Genomic DNA, 17,577 nt, shown 5'->3' with positions numbered 1-17,577 from the left:
TTCAATGTCAAATTCAACGTCCATTCAAAATCAAATTCAACCATGAGTTGACTCAACTCGTCGAGTTTACCCTTCAACTCGTCAAGTTCTCAGGAATCATACAATCGTGAACTCGTGATCTAACTCGTCGAGTTTTCCTCAAACTCGCAGAATTCCTCCAATTCAACAAAACAAGACTTCCTGGTACAACTCGTCGAGTTCCCTCGAGGACTCGCCGAGTTCCATGTACAGTATCGGGAACATTCGACCGAACTCGTCGAGTTCCCCTATGAACTCGCCCAGTTCCTTGCCTTTATAGTCTATACATCCTTTTTTCTCAGATCTAAAGTTCAACAGTAAAGATCCATATTGTTTCCATAACCTATTCCTGTAAAGTTGACGACTTGATGGCTTTTCACGCCTCAAATGGACCCAAACTCGAGATATAGCAACCTACTTCCATGAACATGGCCTTTTCTTGGGCAAGAATGGATTTAAGACTCTTTTTATGATTCTAAGGGCTAAATATTATTGAAAAATCGGAATCCTTAACATATGATCTATGAAGGGTATGATGTTTCTCACAATGGGGTCAAAAGGACCCATAAATCAAAACTAGAAGAGATCTAAGCTATGAATCACCAAGTTAAGGACTTTTTACCTTAGAAAGCTGCGAAATACGGACGAGATCCAAAATATAATGCTTCTTCCCCAAGCTTGATGACTTCTAGTTCTTCCAACTCCTTTACCAAGAACAAAAATACACACAAATCCACTCAAAACTTCAAGTTTCTCACCAAAGATCTCACAAAACGATTTAGGGTTTCAGGGAGGCTGATACGAGGATGAGAGAAAGGATTAAGTCCTTTAAATAGGGTGCAAAACCCTGAAAATTAGGGTTTCATTCTCCCAGGCCTACTCGTCGAATTGAGGGCTCTCTACTCGTCGAGTAGGTTTCTTAAAAACTCGTGTTCTTTCTAACTTCTACTCGACGAGTTTGGGACTTCCAACTCGTCGAGTTGCCCTATTAAAATGAATAATTTATAATGAAATACATACAAGGAATCCGGTGTTACAATTCAACCCCCACTTGTCTCACACTTCGTCCTCGAAGTCTGTTGCCTCGAATAACTCTGGGTAGTGCTCCTTCATCTCCTCCTCTGGTTCCCAAGTCCACTCTGAGCCCTTGCGGTGCTGCCACTGCACCTTCACTAACTGTACCACCTTGTTCCTCAAGGTCTTCGTCTTTTGGTCTAGAATCGCGATTAGTCTCTCAATGTAATTCAGGCAGTCGTCTACCTGAATATCCTCCAACGGCACAACTTCGGAATCATCCACTAAACACTTCTGCAGCTGAGAGACATTAAAAGTGACGTGGATCTGACTGAGCTCTACTGGAAGATCCAATCGATATGCAACCCGGCCCACCCACTCCAAAACCCTGAACGGCCCAATGTACCTGGGCCCAGCCTGCCCCGCTTCCTGAACCGGATGACACCTTTCCAAGGTGACACCTTCAAGAGAACCATGTCCCCTTCCTGGAACTCCAGGTCTGACCAGCGCTTGTCGACATAGCTTTTCTTCCGACTCTAGCAGTCTGGAGCCTGCTCCGGACCTGCTGGATCAACTCGGTGGTCTTGAGCACCACTTTGGTACTCCCCATGACTCTCTGACCTACCTCGCCCCAACAGATTGGGGCCCTACACTTCCTCCCGTAGAGCATCTCAAAGGGAGGTCAAGCTATGCTAGCGTGGTAGCTATTGTTATACGAAAATTCCGCTAACAGAAGATATGTATCCCAACTGCCGCCGAAATCCAATACACACACACGCATCATGTCCTCTAGAGTCTGAATCGTCTTCTCACTCTGCCCATCCGTCTGAGGGTGAAAGGTTGTGTTGAAGTGAAGACGAGTACCTAGCTCGTCGTGAAACCACTTCCAAAATCTGGAAGTAAAACGAACGTCTCAGTCTGACACAACCAACACTGGCACCCCATGGCCTGCCACCACCTCACGTACATAGATCTCGGCTAGCTTCTCAGCCGATATGCTCTCCAGGATCGGGATGAAATGAGCACTCTTGGTCAACCGATCCACGATGACCCAAATCGAATCTACTCCACGTGCGGTCCTGGGAAGCTTCGTGATAAAATCCATAGTGATATCTTTCCATTTCCACACGGGAATGTCCAACGGCTGCATCTTGCCGTGAGGCCTCTGATGCTCGGCCTTGAATTTCCGGCACGTCAAGCACCACTCTACGTACCATGCAATGTCCCGCTTCATGCAGGGCCACCAGTAATCAGGGCAAAGATACTGGTACATCTTCGACACCCTGGGGTGAATGGAGAATATCGACTTGTGCGCCTCCTCCATAAGAACCTGGCGCACTCCACCCCAATAAGGAACCCAGACCCTCCGAAGCAGGGTCAACAACCCCCGGCTGTCATAGTCAAATGAGGACACCTGGCCCACGATCCGCTCACACTTTCGGTGCTCTTCCTTCATACCCTCGACCTGCGTCTCCCGGTTCCGTTCCAGCAACGAAGTAATCACTGTCCTCCTCAGGCATATGTGTCGAATCGGAGTCACCACTGCCTTGCGGCTAAGAGCATCGGCCACTACATTGGCCTTCCCTGGGTGGTAGAGGATCTCACAATCGTAGTCCTTCACCATATCTAACCACCGATGCTGCCTCATGTTCAGATTCGGCTGATCCATGAGGTACCTCAAACTCTTGTGGTCCGTTTAAATGGTACAACAAACCCCATAGAGGTATTGTCGCCAAATCTTGAGGGAGAAAACCACAACCCCCAGCTCTAAATCATGCGTCGGGTAGTTAGTCTTGTGAGGCTTCAACTGCCTCAAAGCGTATGCTATAACATGACCACGCTGTGTCAGTAATGCACCCATACCTGCGATTGAAGCGTCACAGTAAACCACGAAATCATCTACGCCCTCTGGCAGGGTCAGAATCGGTGCCTCGCACAACCGCTGTCTGAGAGTCTCGAAGGCCGCCTGCTGCTCAAGGCCCCAGCGGAATGTCACAGACTTCTTGGTCAGTCGGGTCAAAGGAACAACAATCTTGGAGAAATCCTAGTTGAATCTCCGATAATAACTCGCCAGACCAAGAAAACTACGAATCTCGGATGGAGACCTCGGAATCTCCCACTGAATCACGACCTCTACCTTGGCCGAATCGACCATAATACCCTTCTAGTTAACAAGGTGCCCCAGAAACAGCACCTCGCGCAACCAGAACTCACACTTGGAGAACTTTGCGAAAAGTCTCTCCCTCCTCAGTGTCTGTAGCACCTCCCGCAGGTGCTCCTCGTGCTGGTCCTGGGTCTTGGAATAAACCAAGATATCATCTATGAAGACTATCACAGACCGATCCAGCATCGGTCTGCACACGCGGTTCATGAGATCCATGAACGCAGTTGGAGCATTGGTGAGCCCAAACGGCATCACCACGAATTCATAGTGACCACAACGATTCCGAAAAGCTGTCTTCTGCACATCGTCGTCCCTGACTCGCATCTGGTGATAACCTAACCGCAGATCAATCTTGGAGAACCAAGATGCTCCCTGAAGCTGGTCAAACAAATCATCAATCCTCCAGAGAGGATAACGATTCTTCACTGTTACCTTATTTACCTTGCGTTGACAAAACCCTCTGGATGACTCCTATCCAACTTCCCATTAAGGAAAGCGGTTTTGACATCCATTTGCCATATTTCATAATCATGAAATGCAGCTATGGCTAGCATAACCCTTATAGATTTAATATTCGCTACTGGTGAGAAGGTCTCGTCATAGTCAATTCCAGGAATTTGAGTAAAGCCCTTCGCAATCAATCATGCCTTATATGTGTGTACTTTCCCATCCATGTCGGTCTTCTTCTTGAAGATCTATTTCCACCCGACCGTCTTACGACCTGTCACATGTCAACCAATTTCCAAACTTCATTGTCATACATAGAATAAATTTCGCTGTCCATCGCCTCTTTCTATTTTGCAGACTCGGGGCCTGCCATGGATTCCTTGTAGTTGTTAGGTTCATCCAAATTTACCAGCGTACTATCACTGATAAATGTATCAGCTTCAGTAGTAATATGGAAACCATAAAACTCAGCTGCCATTCTAACTCTACTGGAATGCCTCAGAGATAAGGATTCGTCAATCAGTTCAACAGGAGTTTCCTCCTGGGGTTGAGTGCTAGTGTTTGAGGTTCCTTCATTATTTAACTCTTGAAGCTCTTCAAGGTCAATTTGCTTCCCACTTTCCTCTTGACACATAAGTTCTCTTTCGCAGAAAACCCCTCTCCTCTCAACGAAGACAAAATTGTCACTAGAAGAGATATCCAAAGGATTTTTGTGGGTAGCCGATGAAAATACAATGCTCACTACGAGGTTCGAGTTTGTCGTGAGTCTCTTGCATTACGAAAGCCTCGCAACCCCAGACCCTGATATGTGCTAACAAGGGAACCTTCCCTGCCCACATTTTGTGAGGTGTTTAGGCAACCTTTTTAGTTGGGATTAGATTAAGGATATGGGCGGCAGTCTCTAAGGCATACCCCCAGAATGAGATAGGTAAGACTCATCATTGAACGAACCATGTCCAACAAGGTTCGATTGCGTCTCTCAGCCACACCATTAAGTTGGGTGGCGTCAATTGTTAAATAATTCCCACTACTAGAAAAACAGCCTTTTACGACGCACAATGCATGTCGTAAAACACTCAGACGACGCGCAAATGCGTGTCAAGAAAGGCCCTGTCATAACGAGAGACGACACGCTTTTGCGCGTCGTCTATAGACGGCACGCATTTACGACGCGCAGTTACGACACGCATTTACGACGCTCATTTACGACACGCAATGCGTATCAAGAAAGGCCCTGTCATAAAGGAAGATGACACACATTTGCGTGTCGTAACCTTACGATGCGCGTTTAGGACACGCATTGCGTATCATTATAACCCCTGTCATAAATGAAGATGACACACATTTGCGTGTCATAAACTTCAGCAAGCATTTACAATATGTATATACGACGTGCCTTTACAATACTCTTTTACGCATAATACAAAAATATAGAAAAAAAATATATACCAAAACAATAAATTTCATCCAATAACATCATGTCAAAAAATTGTAATACATTGATATTAAAGGGATCTAATTGTACATTGTTATTAAGAGGTTTTCCCTAACTATATAACTAATACTACATTGCTATAAAGGGGCACCTTCTTGTTTCACCTATCATTAGTTTGTCATGACCTGGTGTACTGTACTGGGCTGCTGTCCACCGGAAAGAGCATCCCAGACTCCATAACTTGAAATTACAAGCCGCCTACTAGCAGAAGATGGCTGAAGATCATGAATAAATAAAAGTTGTTAATAAAAAGAGAAATAAATTGAGTTTAATTACAAAACTAACCTTCACTTGTTTGACATGAGGAACTGGAATAATGAACTCCCCAACATCTCTATCTCCAATAGATATTGAAAGTCATAACCCACCTCGCTAACATTTTAAAGTACCAATCTATCATAAATATAAACCACCATACCATAATACACACATATTTTTAAATCTTTTATTCATTTCATTCAAATTTAACATACTAGTGATCCAATAGCCACTAATGCTCGGTATTTCGCATCAACTTCTGAAGTCTCCCCTTCTGCAATCTGTAGGAAAAAAAACATTTTACAAATTTGCTCAATCAAAGTATCCGCTTCCTCCTCCTTTCCATAAACAGTAAGTGCAATCCCTAATGCCAACCCCCTAACATTAAACAAATCCAAAATAATGTCATAACTAACTACTATTTAACATAATATTAAAAGGTGTTAATTGTAAATTCTTAATTCACCTTATGATCTTTTCATGTTATGTCTCATGAGGATACACAAACATCTCAACCGCCTTCTCACTAGCGGTCCCCACCATCAACAACCGCAGCTTCACCTACAACAGCACTGTCTGTGTAGAGGACGCTTTTTATTTAATCATAAATGTCTTCATCTGCTGTCCCTAGAGTTGCTAACCCTAGGCCTAAACAAGCGCCATACTGGACAACTTCAACATTAGTACTCCTAAGGCTGTCACGTAATAACTTGTACTAGCAGGATACTGTCACAGTAACAATCAAAGGACTTGAGTTGGAGCTGGTGAAAATCCTGACAATCTTCACATCCATTGATATCTCAAGTAACAATTTTTCAGGAGAAATACCAGCCACAATTGGGAGACTCATTGCTCTGTATATGCTCAACATATCAAATAATGACTTCACAGGCCCTATCCCACCATCTATTGGGAATTTGAGTCAGCTTGAATCATTGGACATGTCATCTAACAAACAAACTGGAGAGATCCCATCATTGCTCACGACTCTTTCATTCCTTTCCGCCTTTAATCTCTCATACAATCAGCTGGAAGGAAGAATCCCAACAGGCTCCCAGTTTCAGACCTTTGAAGACACATCATACAAAGGAAACAAGGGATTATGTGGGTTTCCTCTTAATAGAACTTGCACTACTTCATAAAATAATGAAAGAACATATGATAGATTCGCTTGAGCACTTGTAAAATTCTTGCAAGAGCTCCATCAACTTCACTTTCATCCAATTTAGTTCAGATAATGATTATTACCTCTGCATCTTAATTCTTTACAACTTGAAGCAAAAAAATGATATATTTCCATCAAAATAAGATTCTCCTTGTCCTTCTTCCCCCACACCTACATATTCAAAGTAAGCAACTTTTTAATTGAATTACAAAAATGGTCCCTATGCTTTTTGATCTTTAACATGTTTACTCCAAAATTGAAACTTTTTTAATCTAAAATCAAGATCTTAGGTATAAACTAAATGTAGTGTAAAAGTGCTTACTCTTTCTGTATCATCAGGAATTAGAACAACAGTTTCTTGAACAAGTACCACATCAAGGGTTTTGTGATGCTTTTTAGGGCAATTAGTTAGAGCAATCAGTCTTGAATCAAAGTAAACCTTTTTAGGGTCAAGCAGATTAACCATTTCAAGAGAATAAAATAGTTATTCCTTGCTGTAAATGGATTAAACCAAGAGCATAAAGTGCAGCCCCTTCTGAATAGGGACTACCACCTCCACCACCACCACCCGCCCCACTTTGTGGAAGGTAAGGTGCCATAGTGATCTTCATTGCTGTAAATGACCTCCATGGATAACACCTAGTCCAGCTGTCATGCTGAACTTAGCCCAATTTGTCGCCCTGCTTAGCCAATCCTGAAATCGTATCCAAACATAAAACATTTACAAAATGCTCATAAATCTTGCTACAAATATAAGCAACGGATGTTCTTTTTAGGGATTGCATTGTTGCTATTATGAGTAAAGATTTATAAGTTAGTTACAAATATGTGTAAAGAAAATGTACATACATTGCTATTATAGTAGTAAAATGATGAAGTTGTTGGATATAGTGTCTAAGTCCATAACTTTATTTGGTATGAACTTGACCCGACCCGGCATGGTCCATTTGGGTTGCATGGCATTGCAATACTTGGATAGACTAAATGAGAGAATAAGGCACTTATGATTATTAATATATTATAAGTTCTAATATATTAATAATAGTATTATTTAATTAGTATTGATCAAGTATTAATCTAGTATTAATTTGGTGATCAAAATGAGACTAATTAAATATATAGGGTTGATTATGACAATCATCAATTCTTTTATGGTGGATTAATGATCCATGGTTTATGGGTTTGGTTGTAACCATATGGAGCTCCATGGATAGTCTATGGGAGTTACAAACCCATGGGTCATGAGATATGAAGAGTCATGACAATTAGGGTTTACATTTGTAACTCCTAATTATGACACACTATAAAAGAAACCCTATAGCATGCAAAATGTGCACTAAGTGTTTCTAGAGAGGGCATAACCGATTTTGAGGCTAAGTGACATTCTCTCAAGTTATTCCAAGTTTTGTGGTGTTGTGTGAAGCATTTGAGGCACAACATTTGGGGTGCTAGGCTCACAAAGTCTTGAAGGAATCCAAGCAACAACAAGGTATGTATTTCTACTAGTTTTTATGTTTTATGTAATCCCCATGCCATGCTAGTTAGGAAATAACCTTGAAAAAGAAATTTGCATGTATATAGAGAAAACATCGATTCAAGGTTATTAGGGTTGCATGTACACTTAGGAAGTGTTAGAATGCTCAAAACCCATCAGTGGTATCAGAGCCTAGGATTGTTTTCTGTATACTTGATGCAAAACTGCTTGAAAATCGAAAATTCTGCATTCTGACGACTGGACTCGCCGAGTTCATGGGGAGGACTCGCCGAGTCCATGAACAAATTCATCGTACTCGTCGAGTAGGATAATGCACTCGACGAGTAGGAGCGTGTTGAGTAGTTTTTTCGAGTTTTGTTGCTGGAAATGGATTAAAATCATTATCCCAATCTGTTTTGGACTTGTAGAATCTGTTTTTCAAAATGATAATGATTATGTTAACCCATTTTACATGACTTTTATCAATTTTCAAGTATTGTATATGTTTATATGATTTCTTGAAATTGCTTGACATGAAATTGTGTTCTTATGAGTTTTAGAAGATCATAGGAATTATGTGTAACCTCCATGTGTGTTTAATTCATGATCTTAATGGCAATGATGGTGTCCATAACTTGTCCTCAAGTTATGGATAACCAAAAGTCACTTCTTTAAATTGTGATTAAAGAACTAAAGAGGTTTCATAAAATAAAGAGTCTTCATTTTTATGAACCATTAAAACTCATAAGTTACAAATTGAAGAGACTTGGAATAGTTTCAAATCTTGCCCTCAAGTTTTGGAATTTGAAAAGTCTTACACTTTAATACTTTAATTCCAAATTAAACCTTAGATTTTTAAAAAGTTTAAAAATCAACACTTATACTATTATTATAATTTTATTATATAGATAGGTATAAGAATATGTCATTCTTACCGCAAGTAGGCCTCATTCACGAAGCCGGTCTATAAGGGGGGTATAAGGTTGTTGCCTATAAAATGGTGACTTAATGGGTGTCCACTCTCACCCACCGCTTCCTTGATCGGTGGAGGGTCGTTAGCCGAACGGGTAGGATACGACTTTAAATACTCATTAAAAGTATAATGAATTATAAAGTAACTATACATTATAAATTCCCAATCTTAGTTACTTTAGGAAAATGTGAAATTGGTGCTAGCCCATAAAATTACACTTTGTACCTTACCAAGTCGTTAGTGGAGCGTGTGTGGTTAACCGGCACACTAACATGGACTAGTAAGTGTGGCAAAGGGTAACTTGACTTTATTATAGATCGGTGGAGCGTGTGTGGTTAACCGGCACATCGATTAGGTAATATTGTTGAGGGTACCAAGTCAATTTGTATGGTTATTCACACCTTGTTTGTGATCCTCGGCATCCCAGTCACAAACTTGAGAGGACACAATCGAGATTCAAACATGCCATTGAAAAGTTCAATGTATCTCAAAAGATCTACGAGTTTCAAAACCAATAAAACCTAATAATAAAATATTTCATTCTTATGGTGGAAATTGGTAAATCGTCATTTACCTACCTTCAAATATTTTATAGTGTGGATTACGGCATCCCTCTTCCAACTATAAATAGTTTGTTGGATCCTAGCCTTAATATTTCATTTGGGTGAATTATTAAGGATTCTTAATCTAATGAAACTTGTCTTTCTTTCCTTTCAGATGTCTTCCAACAATGCTTCTGGCTCAAACCCAACAGGCTCCTTTTCCCTTATGAACTTGTGTGGTAAGGTCATCTTTGATGGATCCAATTTCAATGAGTGGATCAGAAACATCAGAATGATTACCCGCTATGAGGACAAAGAATATGTCCTTGATAGGGAGCTTAAGGTTGTGGATGAAGCCACTGCTACTCCTGAAGAGTTTGCGGAGTTTGTTGCACATGAAAAGGATGCTACTAAAGTAGCATGCATCATGATGGCCACCATGACTCCCGAACTTCAAAAATCCTATGAAGATTTCTACCCCTATGAGATGCAACTAGATCTGATGGAAAGGTACCATCAGAGCGCGCGTCAGGAGAGGTATGAAATCATCTCCTCCATGATAACCGCAAGGATGAAGGATGGTGAACCCATCACCGGTCACTTGCAGAAGATGCAAAGGTTCGTTGACCGGTTGCTGAAGCTAAATGTTGACTTCCCTGAGGAAATGGCGATTGACATCATTCTCCATTCCTTACCTCCAAGTTATGATCAGTTTCGTATGACTTATCACATGAACAAGGAGGAAGTCACACTTAGCAAACTTCAAGGACTCTTAAGGACAGCTGAAAATGGCCTTAAGGGTAAAGCGGTTGCTACTTCTACTCCTTCAACAGCCCCTGTTCTGGCTATTGGGCAGGGAAAGGGTAAGAAGAGGAAAAGCCCTTCAAAGGGTACCAAGGGTAAGACTCTTGATGGTTCCTCTTCAAGTGGGACAAATAAAGGTCCCATTACTCCTTCTTCAAACCCAAAGGAAGCACAGTGCTTCTATTGCCAAGATAAGGGACACTTCAAGCGAAGCTGCCCCAAATATCTGCAAGATGTAAAGGATGGGAAGGTTAAACCCACCCATGCAGGTATTTACACAATATTGTCTAACAACTCATCCAATGCTAATTCTTGGGTGCTTGATACAGGTTGTGGTATTCACATTTGTACTGATTTGCAGGCACTAAGAAGAAGTGAGCAAGTGGAGCACGGGAAGATAAACTTAGTCATGGGCAACAGGAAAGCATCACCTGTTACCAAGATAGGAGTTTATTCTTTATTGCTTAATAATGGGTTAATGTTAGATTTGAATAAGTGTTGTTACTCGCCCGAAATGGCGAGAAATATTATTTCTTTTCATGGCTTGTACAAACAAGGTTTTTCATTTTCATTTGATAATAAAAATGGTGCTATTAATGTTTATTACAATGATGTATTTTACTTTAAAGCATTACCTTGTGATGGTGTATATGAAGCTGTGAATGTTGTAGACAATCTAGGAAATAATGTGTTGTGTATTGATTCTTCAGATAGCTTGGATAAAGCATCCTTATGGCATTGTCGTCTTGGACATGTTAACAAGAAGCGCATAGGCCAACTCCAAAAGGCTGGAGTCTTGGAATCATTTGACCTCAAGTCAGATGATAGTTGCGAATCTTGTTTACTTGGAAAAATGACAAAGTCACCCTTCACAGGTACTTGTGATAGGGGTGAAGGTTTGTTGGACCTTGTACACACGGATGTGTGTGGGCCCTTCAGAGTTGCTACAAAGGATGCTAATCGCTATTATGTGACTTTTACTGATGATTACAGTAGATATGGATATATTTACTTAATCAAGCATAAGTCAGAAACCTTTGAAAAGTTCAAAGAGTTTAAACAGGAAGTTGAGAATCAATTGGGCATGAACATCAAGATGCTCCGATCCGATCAGGGAGGAGAGTATCTTAGCATTGAGTTCCTTGACTATCTTAAGGAATGTGGGATTGTCTCACAATTGACACCTCCCAGGACACCACAGTTGAATGGTGTGGCTGAGAGGCGTAATCGAACCTTGTTGGATATGGTTCGTTCCATGATGAGTCGAGCTTCGTTACCAATCTCTTTCTAGGGGTATGCTTTAGAGACTGCCGCCCATATCCTTAATCTAGTCCCTACTAAAAAGGTTGCCAAAACACCTCACGAGATGTGGACTGGGAAAGTTCCCAATTTGGAACACATCAAGATTTGGGGTTGTGAAGCTTTCGTGAGGTGTGAGACTCATGATAAGCTTGAACCTCGAAGTAAGAGGTGTATTTTCATCGGCTACCCATAAAGATCCTTTGGTTACCTCTTCTACAGACCCAGTGATAATGTGGTCTTTGTAGCAAGAAGAGGAGTCTTTCGTGAGAGAGAATTTATAAGCCAAGGGGACAGTGGGAGGCAAATTGACCTTGAAGAACTTCAAGAGTCAAGCGGTGAAGGAACCTCAAATACTATCGACCAACCTGATGAGGAAACTCCTGTTGAGCCGATAGATGAGTCTGTACCTCCAAGACGTTCCACTAGGGTGAGGAACACACCTGATTTTTATTATGGTTATCACATCACCACTGAAGGTGATACATTTATTAGTGATAGTACACTAATAGATTTGGATGAACCTAATAATTACAGGGAAGCCATGGCAGGCCCTGAGCCTGCTAAATGGAAGGAGGCTATGGACAGTGAGATTCAGTCCATGTATGACAATCAAGTGTGGAACTTGGTTGACAATGTACCAGGTCGTAAGACAGTTGGGTGCAAATGGATCTTCAAGAAGAAGACCGACATGGATGGGAAAGTACACACTTATAAAGCACGACTGGTTGCGAAGGGCTTTACTCAAACTCCGGGAGTTGACTATGATGAGACCTTCTCACCAGTAGCTAAGATTAAGTCTATTAGAGTGTTGTTAGCCATAGCTGCATTTCATGATTATGAAATATGGCAAATGGATGTCAAAACCGCTTTCCTTAATGGGAAGTTGGCTGAGGATGTTTACATGGCTCAGCCAGAGGGTTTTGTCGATCCAAAATACCCTAATAGAGTGTGTAAGCTTGAGAAATCCATTTATGGATTGAAACAAGCGTCTCGCAGATGGAATCTTTGCTTTGATGAGAAGGTCAGAGAGTTTGGCTTCTCTAGGAGTGAGGATGAGTCCTGTGTGTATGTTAGGGCCAGTGGGAGTATAGTCAGCTTTTTGGTGTTGTATGTGGATGACATACTTCTCATAGGAAATGACATCCCAACTTTGCAAGAGGTTAAGTCTTGGCTTGGGAAGTGTTTCGCTATGAAGGACCTTGGGGAAGCTGCCTATATCCTAGGGATAAGGATATTAAGAGACAAGAGTAAGAGACTAATTGGACTTAGTCATAGTACTTATGTGGATAAGGTACTGAAGAGGTTCAGCATGCAAGATTCCAAGAAAGGAGAATTACCAATCCAGAGTAATGTCAAGCTGAGTAAGACTCAGAGTCCGAGTACAGAGGCTGAGATAGCTGAAATGAGTCATATACCATATGCTTCCGCTGTGGGCTCGATCATGTATGCTATGACTTGTACTCGCCCTGATGTGGCCTTTGCTTTGAGCATGGTCAGTAGATATCAAGGGAACCCTGGCAAGGCACACTAGACAGCGGTAAAGAACATTCTCAAGTATCTGCGGAGGACTAAGGACTGGGTCCTTACCCTCGGGGGCAGTGATGACTTGAGAGTGGAAGGATATAGTGATGCTAGCTTTCAGACTGATAGGGATAATTTCCGCTCTCAGTCAGGCTGGGTCTTTATCCTAAATGGAGGGGCAATTACTTGGAAAAGTTCCAAGCAGGAGACAGTAGCTGATTCAACTTGTGAATCAGAGTACATAGTAGCAAGCGAGGCAGCAAAAGAGGCGATATGGCTAAAGAACTTCATCGGAGACCTTGGAGTTGTACCAGCTATAAAGGAGCCAATGGAAATTTTCTGTGACAGCGAAAGTGCGGTCGCTTTGGCTAAAGAACCAAGAGATCACGGGAGATCTAGGCATATTGACAGAAAATACCATTTCATCAGACATAGAATAGAAGAAGGACTCCTCGTGGCAAAGAGGGTATCATCAGATGAGAACCCGGCAGATCCCCTCACGAAGGGACTGAGCAGGGTTAAGCATTTACAGCATGCGAGGCGCATTGGGCTGAAGGATGATATTAGTTTCAATAATTAGATTCCTGAAACTTGTAAAATGTAATTGACATTTGATGATAAATAAAAGTTGTTATTTATTTATGAGTAAGGTGTTACTATCTTGTGTTGATTGTTTACTATGTTTCAATTTTGCATGTTTTTACTTCTAGAATAATTATGTTATTATTCAAACCATCCACAGTCAGTCAAACTTTGGAAGTAAGTATTGATTTAAGACTGTCATGAATTTGGCTTGTATGATTTGTCTAAAGTGCTTTAGACAATGCAGTGGTTGCTACAACATTCATGAGTACTCATAAGGGCTGAGTATTGGATCCAACCCACGCTCACTTGCATCACTTCATGGAATTTATCTCGAGTGATCGTGAGACGGTAATATCATATGAATCTTCAAACCTAGAGATATGAGTTGTTGACTATGAGTTGGTTATTCATTGATTGTACGAAAACGCATTGGTAACTCGATGTTATAAAACGTGCCTTTGTGAATAATTCAACAAGTAGTTAGTACAAGTATATCAGTCGAAGTTTATCTGTTCCTTCTAGAAATAGAAGCGATATCTGGGCCCCTCGATGATTTGGTTTTGACTTATGTACCGGGCCCGGTCAGAACCTAATTGATGTGTTCAATTTAGTTCTATGTCGAAACAAATCAGAGATCGAGAAACAAATGCTGGACAATAAGTAAGACCATGTTCCATGTGTTTGTCCGGCTGATATCATGAGAACAGAGGATTATATGATCACTTATCTTAAATGGCGTATCATCATCATCTCAGTTCCGAGAGACTTTGAAAGAGCTACGATTGCTAGTCGGGTTTTGAAGTCATATTTGCAAATATAGTTATTAGACTTATCCAAGTGGGAGACTGTTGGATATAGTGTCTAAGTCCATAACTTTATTTGGTATGAACTTGACCCGACCCGGCATGGTCCATTTGGGTTGCATGTCATTGCAATACTTGGATAGACTAAATGAGAGAATAAGGCACTTATGATTATTAATATATTATAAGTTCTAATATATTAATAATAGTATTATTTAATTAGTATTGATCAAGTATTAATCTAGTATTAATTTGGTGATCAAAATGAGCCTAATTAAATATATAGGGTTGATTATGACAATCATCAATTCTTTTATGGTGGATTAATGATCCATGGTTTATGGGTTTGGTTGTAACCATATGGAGCTCCATGGATAGTCTATGGGAGTTACAAACCCATAGGTCATGAGAAATGAAGAGTCATGACAATTAGGGTTTACATTTGTAACTCCTAATTATAACACACTATAAAAGAAACCCTATAGCATGCAAAATGTGCACTAAGTGTTTCTAGAGAGGGCATAACCGATTTTGAGGCTAAGTGACATTCTCTCAAGTTATTCCAAGTTTTGTGGTGTTGTGTGAAGCATTTGAGGCACAACATTTGGGGTGCTAGGCTCACAAAGTCTTGAAGGAATCCAAGCAACAACAAGGTATGTATTTCTACTAGTTTTTATGTTTTATGTAATCCCCATGCCATGCTAGTTAGGAAATAACCTTGAAAAAGAAATTTGCATGTATATAGAGAAAACATAGATCCAAGGTTATTAGGGTTGCATGTACACTTAGGAAGTGTTAGAATGCTCAAAACCCATCAGAAGTATGTAGATATGATATAGTGAAATTACCAGATTCTCCCTCAAGAATGTATCCACTGTTGTTCCAGCATGCATAAGTGCGTTAGCGTATATAGTTGCACTGTGGCAAACATTGTTTCTCAGATGGATCTGTTTCAGGTACAATAGGGGTAGGCTAATGATTGGACATCACAAGTTACATACGGGAAAATCTAACTGCTTAAGAAGCATTACAGCCTCCGCTCTTGCTTGTATTCATTCAGATTCAGAAGAAACCTTATCCTAAAAGACATATATGCGAAACGGCTATATAAGGATCTGAATAATATTATCATAAATAAATTAACCATGAATATACCTGAAGCTTGTTAATGATAACTGGAATTACTTCTTCAGATGCTTTCTTACAATCCTGCAATGAAGAGTCCCTATATGCCTGGTGAAAGTTCAACATACAGAGCAAAAAGATAAATGAATTGCATGGTTTTATAAGCATCTGATATGACAAAACACAAAAGAATGAAAAGTTGATCAAATAACCTTAAATACTGGCATGGCTCCAGTGTAGAACCTCACTGCATCACCATATGCTTCAGATTTGATGCATTTTCCATATGCTTCAGATTTGATGCTTTGGTTCTTCTGGCACTCCCATCAATGAACCTCCTTTCTCTGTCTCTCCTTCCACACTTAATGTTTTAGGGAAAAAGATCGGATTTTTAATAGTGAGATCAAATCGTAAATATTAAAATTTAGTGTAATGGAAGTATGAAACATGGTAAAAGCTATGTAAATTTAATACCTTTAGAAATAAGCCATCAGTTTTCTGCATGATGTTAGCTTTGTGTATAGGAGAAACTCTTTTTCTACCATGAGCTTTAGCATAATGAAAAGCATACTTAGCCACTCTCAAACTTGCATGACGTGTTATGATTTTAAGACTTTCAACAACTCCCCTGACAACCTATAGAAGATCAGAATTTGCATAACATTGATTTGAATGTATCATGTATGATATGAATGATGAATCTATATGAAGATGATATAAACTTACTTGATGTTCAAGACCACTGTATTCTCCTTCTGTGTTTTCACGGATTGTGATGAGATTCACATCATCATATCGAGTTTTGTAACCAGGTAGACTGTAACATGGTCTGACATTTGCATACAGGTTTAGTTCTTTTCTTAAAGTGAGATTCAAGGAACGATGACCTTTTCCAATTGGTGTAGCCATGGGACCTTTTAATCCAACCTCGTTTCTTCTTACAGATTCTAGACTTTCCCATGTGACAAAGCTTTGGGTTCTGGGATCTACTTTTGTCCCTACGTAATGTTCTTCCCATTTAATTGGGACTTCTGCAGCATTGAATATCTGCATAATGAGAAAAGCAAATTCAACATACATACATAATTTAAATAGCGATTACTATTCTAAATTGAATCTATACCAACTAAACAGTAGAATGATAATACGAAATTCTTAAACCCCAAACTATAAAAACCTAAAAATGAAAGAAAATAACAGCATAAGAATAACAAAACTGTGTTAAACAAACAAGGATCAGGTTTTAGCAATATATTGAGTATAATGAAGGCGGAATTGAACCTGTTTGACAGAGGTTGCGATCTCGGGACCAATACCGTCGTCGGGGAAGAGAGTGACGCAAATGAGATCGGAGGAGCTAGAAGAATAGCTCCGATCGGTCGGCAAGAAAAGCCTGTTGGTAGGGTTCCTGAAGGTGGTTGTGAATACCTCATCCGCTGTGTGGATTCGGAGGAAGCATCTCGCAATCTGCAAAGCCATGGTTAACGACTTGCTGAAAGGAAATGCCAAGTGAAACGCCAGTTCCAAAGAAATCGAAAAAAGTCAAAAAAAAATGCCAGTTCTAGAGAAGCGGAAGCTTGGAAGAAAATAAAACCCTAGCACGTGCTAGAGAGAAGGGAGGTGGCAACGGCTTAGGGTTTATAGGGACACGGGAGGTAGAAAATGAAGGGAGATCTAGAGGAGAGAGTATCAGAGAGGAGAGTCGATTGCGAAGATGAAAGATAGATAAAATGTAGAAAGAACGAGGCGGGTTTTCAAAATTTCAGGGATTTCGTTTCCCCCCTTGTCTATTAAACGTGAGTTTCATTAAAATTATAAAGCGACAGGTACAGACGACGCGCGTTTAAGATAAAGCGCCCTCCGTGTTTTTAATTTTTTTTCTTGAGA

At 40.5% G+C, this 17,577-nt stretch overlaps 1 protein-coding gene across 1 annotated transcript; it reads right to left on the bottom strand.

Annotated features, from left to right (window-relative positions):
• Positions 1-7,168: 7,168 nt before the first annotated feature.
• LOC145130562 (3-isopropylmalate dehydrogenase, chloroplastic-like) lies at positions 7,169-17,183 on the bottom strand. Its single transcript, XM_079065340.1, has 6 exons — positions 16,972-17,183; positions 16,417-16,737; positions 16,165-16,326; positions 15,721-15,798; positions 15,414-15,512; positions 7,169-7,255 (listed from the first exon to the last, which is right to left on the bottom strand). Exons 1-6 carry the CDS (start codon positions 17,167-17,169, stop codon positions 7,169-7,171), a joined length of 945 nt encoding a protein of 314 aa, XP_078921466.1. The 5' UTR covers positions 17,170-17,183.
• Between the last annotated feature and the right edge of the window lie 394 nt (positions 17,184-17,577).

The sequence above is a fragment of the Lactuca virosa genome, chromosome 8 (genome assembly GCF_052849685.1).
Source record: "Lactuca virosa cultivar CGN04683 chromosome 8, Lactuca_virosa_CGN04683_v6, whole genome shotgun sequence".
Taxonomy (NCBI): Eukaryota; Viridiplantae; Streptophyta; class Magnoliopsida; order Asterales; family Asteraceae; genus Lactuca; species Lactuca virosa.
Note: the sequence above shows the minus strand (reverse complement) of the source record. Positions and strands in the feature narration are given on the sequence as shown.

What these genes read in the sequence shown, in the direction of transcription:
- LOC145130562 (XM_079065340.1), bottom strand. Translation starts at nt 17,169, where the DNA reads ATGGCTTTGCAGATTGCGAGATGCTTCCTCCGAATCCACACAGCGGAT. An exon ending in TCGCAACCTCTGTCAAACAG is followed by an intron (nt 16,738 to 16,971) that starts GTTCAATTCCGC and finishes CTCATTATGCAG; the next exon opens with ATATTCAATGCTGCAGAAGT. An exon ending in ACAGTGGTCTTGAACATCAA is followed by an intron (nt 16,327 to 16,416) that starts GTAAGTTTATAT and finishes GATCTTCTATAG; the next exon opens with GTTGTCAGGGGAGTTGTTGA.